The 12,140-nt window shown below is 38.5% G+C and overlaps 1 protein-coding gene and 1 long non-coding RNA gene across 2 annotated transcripts in view; one reads left to right on the top strand and one right to left on the bottom strand.

Moving 5' to 3' along the window:
• Window positions 1-7,153, top strand: part of LOC119500930 — a 23,327-nt gene extending 16,174 nt beyond the window's left edge. Inside the window, exon 3 of the long non-coding RNA XR_005209728.1 lies at window positions 6,261-7,153. This is a non-coding gene — a long non-coding RNA (uncharacterized LOC119500930). The remainder of the gene's footprint in view (window positions 1-6,260) is intronic.
• Window positions 5,196-12,140, bottom strand: stx19 (syntaxin 19). Its single transcript, XM_037790976.1, has 5 exons — window positions 11,972-12,140; window positions 8,442-8,723; window positions 7,732-7,968; window positions 7,164-7,376; window positions 5,196-6,184 (listed from the first exon to the last, which is right to left on the bottom strand). The coding sequence occupies exons 2-5, from the start codon at window positions 8,655-8,657 to the stop codon at window positions 5,948-5,950; spliced, it is 903 nt and encodes a 300-aa protein (XP_037646904.1). The 5' UTR covers window positions 8,658-8,723; window positions 11,972-12,140; the 3' UTR covers window positions 5,196-5,947.

Below are 12,140 nucleotides of genomic sequence, written 5' to 3'. Positions count from 1 at the left end.
TGTCACGCACCGACCTTCCCAGAGCTCTTATTACTGGAGCTCATATATCACTCTGACAGAATATTTAAGTTTGAACATTTATCCTTCGATAGGTGATAAATAATATTCTGACATTAGCTGGTTTACAAAACAGGGGCTACTAAAGTTTACCTTTACATCTCAAGCAGTCTGTTATTAAGAGCTTCTTGAAATGAATAACTAAGTCAAAGATGCCAGAAGTGTTAACATTTACAAAGAGTTCCAAGGAGCATAAAGGTCAAGGCCTCACTGGTTTTATAACATTGCTGTAGTCATAATCGAGGTATTAATTGTGCCTTTTACCTAAATCTCCTGATGAACATTCATTTCTAAAAAGTCTGCAGAATATATAAGCCATGATAAAAGTCTGAGATGTCCAGTCCTAAAGGTCTTATTGATAACATGTTAATTGAAATTTAAAAAAATTATGATCGTGAACTAATCATTTAAAAAATGTTGGTCGGTCCAAAATTATTTTTTTATTTATCTCTGTGGAAAATATCTGAGGTTTGGTTCCCACTTCTAACAAGGCTTGTGAGCCAATAGAAAAACAATGTTGGTATCATGTGGTACCTCTTGGTCGTCAGATAAATGGTTGAGATTGATGTTAAGTGCCTGGCAATGACTTGTTGTGAAGTGAATGCAATGAAACGGGAAAAGGGAAAAGGGAAAAGGGAAAAGGTGACATCTAGTGGCTGAATGTTATCAAAGTTACATATAGCACCTTTAAATGAAAAGGATAGTGATATAATCCCATGTTACACCAAAACATCCACTGTACCTACAATATATGTATACATATGCAATATCTATTCCAGCACTGTTGCTGTCACAGTTTTGCTCTGTGTCCAGATGTCTTCAGACCTTTTCTAGACTGGAGTGAGTTGTTTTCTGTTCCATTCTCAAACAGGATGCGACTTTTGTTTTAACCCTCGGAGACCTGTAGGATAATCACAGCCTCACGGAACTTTACAACCACAAACAATAGACCTAGGACATTCAGAGGATGGATGGCTTTCCTAGGTAGATTGACAATAAGGGGGTTTCTGAACAGTTTCCAGAACAGAAGCGCTCAACATTCAATCGCTGAAAAATGCAATTCTTGCAGAAATTTCAAAAGTGTTTGTCACCAAATCACAGCATGGCTTTTCCATGGTGTTCCTCAAGGGCTTGGTGTCTCAATGTGGTATTTTGGAGGGATTTCTGATCATTTTTTATCAATTCTCAATAGATGAAAAATTGTTAAATTTAGCACCAAATCTGTGTAACAAATGGTATCAACCCAAAAATTGCTGCGACAACTCTTGAGACATAAATAAGCATGGGAATGGTCATCACTTCAATCATAATGTTCTTAACCCTTATACACTTTTACAATTCATTTTAAACAATAAATTAATTAATTAATTCATGTTTATTTCTGATTTATTACTAGAATAACTTTACACACAGTGCTGAGCAGCAACTCAAATGAATCTTCAGGTTCCCAGCTTTGAGATGATGTACACCACTTCTATGTGACATCTACTGTATAGTGCTGACCTGCTATCTCCCCCTCAAGACCCTCTGTACCCCCCTAAAAAATTGTGGTTCTCAGAGGGTTAACTCTGTAATGGATGCGACTTGAAATGTTGCAAAGTACAAAACTTGTGATAAAAAGTCAAATTAACAATACTCAAAAAAAGTACGAGTACATCAAAAAACAACTTTGTTACAGCAACGACAATAAATGTAATTCTTTACTTAAACCCCTGTCAGAGTCTTCTATAAGAAGCTGAGATAAACTCAGCACTGTTGCAACTAGCAACAAAAATGTTCATTCAACTTTGAAGACAGTATTTACATCATGCAAACTCAAGACTCTAAATCAGTGCATCCGTTGTATCATTGCTGGTGCTCTAGCTGCTACTGCTGCTGCCAGGCTCACTGTGCAGTGATTTATGACATTGTGAGGGTCCTGATATCTCTCTGTTCACATTTTGATGGGAGCGATAAAACCAGGCAGTAAAGTAATGTCAGCTCTCTATAACCACAGCTGGTGTTACTCACAGGAGGGCTGCTTTGATGTTCTTCAGACATTTGAAGAGAAGTCTTTGGGATCCACGCCGTGACTGACAGGGCAGATAGAGGAAATATAGGTACAGTACATAGCCACGTACAGACGTCACTGGATCTCTGTCAGCCGTGATCAGCACCGTAAACTCTCATGTGTCTCAGATGTTCACATTATCGTTAAATCACGAGTGATTGATGGGCTTTGTCTGGAAAGTGGGCAGAGGCTCTCACAATGAATGTGGTTGCTGTATTCAAATGTGGAGCAAGTACAAAAATAAAAGTTACTTATTTAGAAAAAAAAAGCCATAATTAAACACTGAATTACAGTAATCTTTCCTTATCCTTCATCAGCATAATTCTGTTGCTGTGAACAGCTTTTTATTATATTTAGATGGTGGAAAATAAAGGTAACCTAAGAACCTATAATATACATTTAAATTTTGTTTAGAAGTTAATTACACAACCACATAATGATGGGTGATGAATGGTGTGTATGTCAGTAATTCTGTTGTGTGTTTAGCCAAGTCAAAATAGAAGATTGTCAGAAACACAACAATGCTGCTTTGTAGCCAAAATATTATAAAGAAGCTGTGACAAATACGGCCGTCTTTGAGTGCAAAGTAGATAGAAATCACATCGGGGGAACAGGCGTTATGTCTGTGCAGAGTTAAAACACAATGGTAGAGAGTCAAAGGTTAAATCTGATTCGGCCGAGGAACAAACTCCCGGTTGGCTCCAGGCTCGGTGGTTTCAGATGAAATATTGGATAACAACTTCGGAGCTGTGGGTAAGCAAGACGAATCCACAGAGGAACCTATAAACATTAGAAAACTGTTGTTGTACAGGGCAGCTCCCAGAGTGTGTAACTGACTGAATTTGAAGCAGCTGGGAAAAGAGCAGCCCTTACCCAGCCTTACTCAGAGAGAGAGTTTTGCTAGGGGGTCAGACGTCCAGAGGCTTCTGAACTGACCACTGTGCAGTCTCCCATGGCCTGGTGTTCTCAAGGACGGCTTTTATAAACCCCAGAAGCTTCCTCTCTGGTCCGCAGACGCTCTCCTCCCTGCTGCTCTGCTGTGCTTCTGTGCATTTGGAGAAATCCCACTTAATTTTATCTAGTTGATTTTCTACTTCCATTTGTTGCCACTGTTCTTTGTGATGCTGGCTTTGAATTTGCTGCTGTTTCTGTGTTTTGTGTTACATTCACCCTTAGGTATTATCAAGAGAAAATACTTTGTTCCACAATTTTCTTCCTGAGATGGCAAGACATTCAACAAAATTAAAAAAAAAATTGGTAGAGCAGGAGTTATACTTGTGGCAAGTGATGTTCTTGTTTTGAGTAATGACCTCCATGAGCTGTTTATAATGGCTCAACAACACTGACCACACCACAACAATATCTATATTTTCATTCTAAGGACATTTGGGAGTGAATTTCACACTGTGCAGTTGTGTTTTCCAAGTATAACACTTGCATTGTTACATATTTATGTGGTAATATGCCCTTTAACAGTTCAAACATTAAGTGATAACCTATTTCTTAACTGGCAATTATCTCTGTGAACACTGGATGGCATTGTTGCTGTTCAGGAACCCTGCAATTTGCAGCTGTACTTCATCTTTTTCTCACTACGGTACAGTATATGTCTGGGAAGAGGCAGACACTACGCCGTGCTGCATTGCAATGTATTGTTAGTCAATTTAAATATTCAAATTTACATATCTGATGCATTTATGGCTTCGTTTCAAAATGCCGAGAGTGAGACTGATAGACGACGCAGACGATCAGATTCAGGAAAAGACTTTTCCAGTCAGACAACACGCAGAAGTCATCTAACACCTCAGATCACACACGTTACACCTGGTTCCTCCACTAGACCTGAGAGAGGAGTGTAAATACCGGTAAACTAAATAAAGCACCTCATTGACAGGTAGTGTTTCTGTAGGTGTCACATGAGTCATCAATACCCTTGAGAGCCAACTAACTTACAAAAAGGTAATTTTATGGTACTTATGTGTTGTCCGTCAGCCTTTAAGTCAAACTAAAGTCATGTATGTATGCTTTTAATGTTTTTGTACACCTATAGGAGTCATTTTATTTAACAAGAAGACTATTTGTTTCCTCAGAAGCAGTCGTAAGAAGATTGGTGATGCGGCCTTTGTCAACTGTGCCCCAAAATTATGGAACGCACTACCCATAAATATTAGGGAAGCAAACACGCTAGACATTTTCAAAAGACATCTTAAAACCTATCTTTTTACCAGCGCATTTTCTCTGTAACTTGCACTACGAATTTTATCCTGCACTATTTATATTTTACTATTTCTACTGTTCTAAAATGTTTTATTATTTTTATCATGATTTTGTTGACTCCATGCACTGCTCTTGCTGCTTGTTTTTAATTTATTTTATGTAAAGCACTTTGAACTGCAACTCCTGTATGAAATGTGCTATATAAATAAAGTCTTACTTACTTACTTACTTACTTACTCTACAAGTTAACGGTTCTGTTTACTCACTGTTCCCTACAGGAACTTACAGTATACTCTTTGGAAGATAGCCTGGAATAGTAGACAAACCAGATTTTCCAGTCTGACTCTGGCACACCCAGTTCACCTGTATTTTGTCCCAGACACCAGACACCATGGGTCACTGACTCACTAAAGAGCATCACTGTCACTGCTGAGGAGAGGCCAGTTTAGAGCCATTCAGCCAGTAAGTGAGATCAAGTATAAAGTCTCCAGGAATTAATTACTGATTTATCATAGCTTAGTCACTATTGCCGCAGGGAAAATGAGTTGGTATGTTCAACACAACATGAAGTAAAAGGCGAAAGGTGAAACAGGATTACCTGTCAACAGGTGTGAGTGTATTGATTGGTTATACAGCATATTCCCAGTATTATAGTCTATACTGCTGCTTCTCCCGCAGGCGAGAGCTTTCCAACCGGTTATTTTTGTGCGACACAATCATTTTAATAATAATGACACATTATGGATGCCAGCGTTTTTCATCCGAACAATGTAACAGTTCCAACATTCATAAATCGAAGCTCCACTCAAAAATACAAAAACATCTAGAGAAATTAAATATTTCCTGAAATGTAGAACTTCAATGGTTTTCATCACTATGGTGGACATATTTTGATCAAGGCTCGTTATTCAAAGTTTTACTTGAATCCCCGCCTCTGTGAAACCGAATAAAGGAATAATATTTTTTTTTGTTCACAGAAAAATTATCATACTTTGAAATGCAAATGAGACTGGTGACTAATGGTGAAACAAGTTCTTTTTTCATCAGCATGTGGACCAAGAATGAAATGAATACATAATGGCTCAAAATCTCTCTCTCCACGACCTCGAAATTTAGTTTGTGCTGAAAGGACAAAAATATATAGATAAGTCTTAAAGTGCACGTACTGTATAAAAAAATAAATGGTCATTAACTAGAGCTCCTGTAGCAGAAAAAAAAAAACATGAGAGGCTCTTTCGTCTTGCTGATGTAGCAGTGGCGGAGGCAGTGGTCTCCCCTTGTTTGTGACCTCTGTCAGATGACAGTGAAGGTCTCCAATAAGCAGCAGTGTTGGTGAGTAGCACTCACTGAACTGTCTCTTCCAATAGAAGTCGCCTCACATCCTCTTGAAAGAAACAATTGCCTCAAATACCAATTCTGGCTTTTCCCCCTAATTGTTTTCTATGCTCCGCTGGATCCGTCTTCACCGTCGCTCTGTTCAACAGCGAAAACTGCAGTGCCTTAACCTCCACCGTAATGGTACTTGAATCCAACGTTGCTCACTCCCAAAAGGTAAGTGAGACTTTTGAAATAAAACATTATTCAGAACAACCATTGAGGTAAAAAAAAGAAAAAATGCACGTTTTATAAGCAGCATCTCCAGGGAGGGCAGCAGCAGCAGCACAGCTGTCGAAGTGGGTTCTTCTTCTTGTATCTGGCGGCCGTCTTGAACTTCTCATTAGACACAGCCACGTAATCCTGCGTCCTCTCTACGTTGGTCTGGATGTTTTCAATGTAGGCCCCTTGTTGCTCCACCAGCATGAAAATGTCCACGAACAGGTCCTTGAGCTCCTTCATGTTGTTCTCCAGACTCAACAGCTCCTGTTGGTGGAGAAGGATACTGGGATTGATACTGGAGATATGGGGAACATTAGTCAAAGGATAGAGGTGGTGGGAGACAATGGAACACATTTTCATCCCAACTCGTCACATACTGACGCTTTGTCAGATCCCTCGGCATCACTTTTTCCGTCGCACTAAACACATGCTTAACGACCCCTCAGCGTCACCCTTTTCGGTCGCAGTAAACACATGCTTAATGTTGTGAATCAAACAAACACTTGTTTAGGTTTAGGCAACAAAACCACTGAGTAAGGTTTAACAAAAAAACAACAGTTGTAACGAACGAGACGGCCGGGACAAAGCATTGGCATTTGACGCCCTGGGAATGAGAACGGGCTAGACAACCAGGAGACAGATCCAGCTCTTTATACAACATAACCATCATCATTTTATACTTTGTTGTGCTGGTTCCTTTGAATATCTTGTGGTTGCCAAGTTATAGTCATAAGTTATAGATTATCTGTCCTCCCACAAAGTTCATTTTATTGGTTGGTCCACTTCCAATTTCCACTTCCATTTATTTCCTTTCCTTCACCCATGTCTGTCAGTTAGACATGGTAATGTGTAAGATATGCTATGATGGCACTTTCTGTCATCCCAAGTTATGGGAAAGGTTCTCATGTTTAGGACTTCATTCATTTCATTGATTCATTATCCATAATCATCCTATTCAGGGTCGCGGGGCAGCTGGAGCCGATCCCAGCTGCCATTGGGCGAAGGCGTTTAGGACTTGCAAACAATCATTGTGTATGAGTGCAAACCTTGTTATTGGCTATGAGCTACAGTTATATGATGGTTATTTAGCTTGAATGAGGCATTTTAGCTGACTTCTGGCACTGAAGGTTGTTTGATTTATTTCCATATTGAGCGCCTACTTGGATAAATTACAGCTTCCAAGACTAAGAGAGAGAGATTCCCAGCAATATATCATATCTAACAAATCTACCACTATCCTCACCTTGTGTCGCTGTTCAATCTCAGATAGTTGCGACCGTGTGATTCTGGCATCATTCAGCAGGTTTTCATTGAAGACTTCCCATTTTCCCGTGTCCACCATCTCATTCACCTCCTCCTCCGTCGTATCCCTTCCAGATACCTCCAGCTGACGGATAATGAAGTGCTTACAGCGCTCCTGCTTGGTCAGCAGACCCTCATTATGCTGCAGCATTACCTGGACATAATGATAGAAAATGAAAAATGAGAAGCTATTTGAGTTCCACCGTGCCACTGCTATAATGTCACTCATAAAATTCAGTTTTATATCCAGTATTGTATCCAGTATTGTTTGGTATGTATTTTTATCTTTTAATGTGTTACTGTATTTGCTCTCTTTCCTGTCTGCCAACAGTCATTGCGTTGCCCTCTAAATTATACCAAATTATGTGATAAATATGCCTCACAAAACATTTTTTAGTTTTGTAAACCAAGTATAAATGTTAAAAATTCATAACTTCCTGTGAACTCAAAAGAAAAAAAAAGTGTTATATAAAGTTCCCATAGCATAGCGGTAGGGTCATCTTCCCAACCTGCTGGAATTTGCGGTAGAGCGCTGTATGCTGGGAGCGCTGTATTCGCGTTGTAATAGCAGTGGGTCCCTGCTGGTCCGCAGTCCTTTGGACCTGTTTTGAAAGGGCTTCTAAGCGTCGATGGATGCTCTCAGCCTTGAGCTTGATGTCCCGGGTTATACTGCTCTCTTTCTTCATCACACTGAAGCGACGCATGGTTGCCACCAAGGTCTTCTGCTGCTGGCCAAACTTCAGGACCTGTTTGTGATTGAGGATAGACAGAATGTTGTGTTCTGTGTCACTTATGACTAAATATTAGAATTCAACCACGAACTACATGATCATACAGACTTAATCTTCCATTCTTTGTCAAGTTTTACAATAATGAAAATTATGAAAAAAAAGGACCAACAATCATAAAAATCATCAGCAATAGCATTGCAACCGAGGTTGGGTATCTAACTAAAATGGAGTCTCTGTATGTTTGTCCTTCAAGTTTCTCAACAACCGTTCATCCGATCCACTTCACACTTGGCAGGTGTATTGCTGAGGACCCAAGGACGTGCAGTGTTGAGTATGAAGTTGTTTGTATTATCGGTTCTTTGAGAAAACTGAAAGCAGAAATACCGGACGCCAAAAAAATCTACCGAATGGGCACCACAAATGCAGTGCAACAATTATCAACAAAAATAATTGCATACTCCATCCAAAGAAACCTCAAAACAAATTACCTCTATGTCCAGTATTGTGATATCATCTCTGATTTGCTGAGCTTCAGACAGGAAACTCTCAATGATTGGCTCTTCCTCGAACACCACAGCCTGAGGCGTGATGACCGCCACAGAGTCGTCATTATCACCCTCCGCTGAGAAAGGGCTGGGATTCTCACTCTGTGCCTCAGAAAACTCTTGAGCCCTCTGCTGCAGCTCCTCCAAGCGGTCTCTCATTGTCGCTCCTCAGGACACAGAGTTATTATAGAATGTACCGTTGTTGTCAATGCTGACGAGAAGATGCTGGAAAAAAAAAAATACCATATAACTTAAATGATTCCTGTTGGCTAACTGGGTTGTTGCAGAAGATAACAGAATAAAGCAAAGCAGAGAATATTGAAATTAAAGAGGATAAAAAGGAATACATCAACTCATGCTAAACTGAACAGAGTTAGGAGTAAAAGTGCAGATGGCATTATTATTAACTTGTAAACAAGAGAAACTCACGGATGCCTTATTTCTGTCTACATGAAGTTTAAAGAGATAGTTTACGTAATTAGTGACTTTATAAATATAGAAACCACATGTGTATCAAGTTGATAATTTAAAGGTAACAACTGCAAACACTGCAAATGAGTGCATTGTATGAACCCACTTTCGGTATTTCGGTACAGTCAGACTAAATTCAGATTGAATACAGGCCTCCATGAGATGTCTGTAGTAGAAGCAATGTGGGGGGTAATGAGTAAATATGGTATAATCTTCCCCCAAAAACTAATTACTCCATTCCATGACACATGGACTATACATGTAGATAATTAAGTTCATATAAATAAAAAATTACAAATAATAGAAAACCACCACCACTATATATTTGGTTGGCATTTAGTAATGAGGGTGATTTGGAAGTAATAATCTGCGTATACCGTCTCCTGATTTGTTGTTCCAGTTATGTAATTGCTGCCAGGAATATATATATAAATGGGAAGATATTTTCCAGGGAACGAAGTGGATTATTATTTTCCCCTGTCCTTATCCGGGTGCTGTGAGTGCACAAACCTAACCATACAAAAGTTTAATAATGGGCGGATATAACAGGAAAACAAATAAAATATGTTGTCAGTGAACATCTTACTGATACGTTCAGTAGCAACATTTTAGCAACTCGCTGGATATGTTAATTTTCTCATCATGTTTCAACAAAACATGATTTTAAACTTAGCAGTATATAAAATGTGATATATAAAAGATGGGGATGGCTTCCTTTACAAAATACAGCTCCTGTAGTTCAAGCAGTGGTGGAAAGCAACTAAAGTACTGTACTTAAAATGTTGAGGTTGACTTGTACTTAACTTATTATTACCATTTCATGTTACTTTATACTTCTACTCCAGTACATTTCAGAAAGAAAAATTGTTCTTTTTATTCCATTACATTTATCTGACAGCTTTATTTACTAGTTACTTTTCAGATTAAGATTTTTCTAACAAAACATTTTATTTTTTTATTTTTTTATTTATTTGTGTATTTATTTATTTTTTTATTTTTTTATTTTTTTTATTTATTTATTTATTTTTTTTATTTATTTGGCAAGGATAATACCTGTAGGCATTGTTACATTTAAATAAAGTGTAACCGATGCAATATATGTAGGACTCTTAGCCATGGCTTGTTTGCAGGCCTTGTCCCTGGTTAGGCTTTTAAGAAATAAAATTACATAATACAACATCATACATGGCCTATATGATCAATTTATATAACATGATAGTTATAGATTAAACTATCCAACAGTATATAAAGTATTTCAAATTAGTATCACCTCCACCAGCTGTAACATTAAAATGCTGCTTGTGTGTTACAGTAATGCTTCAGTAATAACAGTCAAATAATATCTGATATTATAACACTCTAAAATGGACCATTATGCCTAACAAGTACTTTTACTTTTGATATTTTAAGTAGATTTTACTGATACATTTGTACTTTTACTTAAGTCAAATCTTGAATGTAAGACTTTTACTTGTATCGAAATATTTTTTGACATTGTGGTATTTCCACTTTTACACGAGTAAAATCTATCTTCCCACACTGAGTTGATACATATGCACCTGCAGTTAAGTGTGTACCCTGGTGTGTCCGGTGTGAGTCAAAGCCTGATCAGTGTTTGTTTACATCATTATAAGTTCATCCGTCCCGAGCATAACTGATGAGCCATGTCTGCACTCTGCCGCTGCACACCCAGATATATTTTTAACTGTATGAAAAACAACATAAGCAGAAAGTTTATCTGCGACATCAGTCAAATTGACTCGAGTTCCTTTTCCCATGAGAACGGAGCGGGTTGTTTATGTTCAACTCAGCAAAAACGAGAGAAGAAAAAAGATTGTCTCACTTTTTAAACATTGACACGTCTAGGAAAAGTGACCTTGATAAACACATTCACTAAAACAAGCACAGACACAACATATCCAATCTGACTGTTGTGTACGAAATATTTTTGAAAAATATCTTCACAGCAACTGCTAAACATTGAACACATTTCACTTTCAAGTCTCCCACTCCAGCTTGATGATATCTGCCAAAACTGAAGTAAACAAGTGAGGGGCTTATGATTAAAACCAGAATCTGACTTCCTGAATGCCTTTGACAAGTGAAGTGTAATTCAACCACACATTCCTTTTCATTCAAATGGGCACACCGGAAAATGTGAAACTGCCTAAGCAACACAAGGATTTGGGTTTTTAGAGGCCCTAAACATAATCTCCTGGAAGCACATGATTGTGTGGGGGGGGACAGAGAGTTCGGCTGCTGAGAAATGGAGCATTTCGAATCACAGACTATCCCATTTCTGGATAGATTTCAAACAGGAAAGACCCTATTTTGTGTGTGTGTGTGGGGAAGGGAGGGGGGTTGTAACTACAAACTTCTCAGAGCTCAAAGAATGTAAAAGTATCTTTTATTTTCTTGCCTGAACTCTCTCTCCTTTCCTCTCCCTACCTGCCCGACACAGAAGAGCCGATTAAAATAATTGCTCAAAGGATTTGGGAGCACATTCTTATGTGTTTAGCCTAAAAACCTGGAAGAAGTGGAGCAGGGTTCGCGAAGGAGTCTAGCCTCTCTCTGTTTGATTGAATGCTTTGTTTCTCTAAAACAAGCCAATGTTTTCTTCCTGCTACCCATCTGCTCCTTTGTCTCTGCTTCTGAAGGAAATGTTATGTTGACATTCTCTCATCTCCACGCAGGTGGAACAGTAGGAGTCCCCAAATGTTGTATTTTATCGCAGGTCAAACAATTGTTCTGTGCTTGCTTGTCTTTTAACTTCACCAAAAACAATTAATTCTGCTTAAAATATTCCAAAAGTTATAGATAGTCAAGCAAGTGGTCTTACTTCCATTAATAAACTGAAAGCATACAACAGTGAAAAACTACCAAAAAAGATAAAGCCTATATGGATTCATTACCACTGACTTGCTCTTCAATCACGGCACACTTTTACACACATTAACAGTCTGAGGCTGTAGCAGGCATTCAGTCTGAAATAAGGATCTTACCTTAATGTTAGTATTCCATCACTGCTGATATTCCCATTCAGAGTTGATCAGGACTATAATCCAAAAACAAGCTCACACATTCCTTCATATCATCACGTCATCTTCAGATCTCCTTACACTCACTGACGCCCATCAGCTGTGAGTTACAGGTCTGAATACTCTGCTACAG

Source organism: Sebastes umbrosus, chromosome 13 (genome assembly GCF_015220745.1).
Source record: "Sebastes umbrosus isolate fSebUmb1 chromosome 13, fSebUmb1.pri, whole genome shotgun sequence".
Lineage (NCBI taxonomy): Eukaryota > Metazoa > Chordata > Actinopteri > Perciformes > Sebastidae > Sebastes > Sebastes umbrosus.
This window is presented reverse-complemented; position numbering and strand designations above follow the sequence as displayed.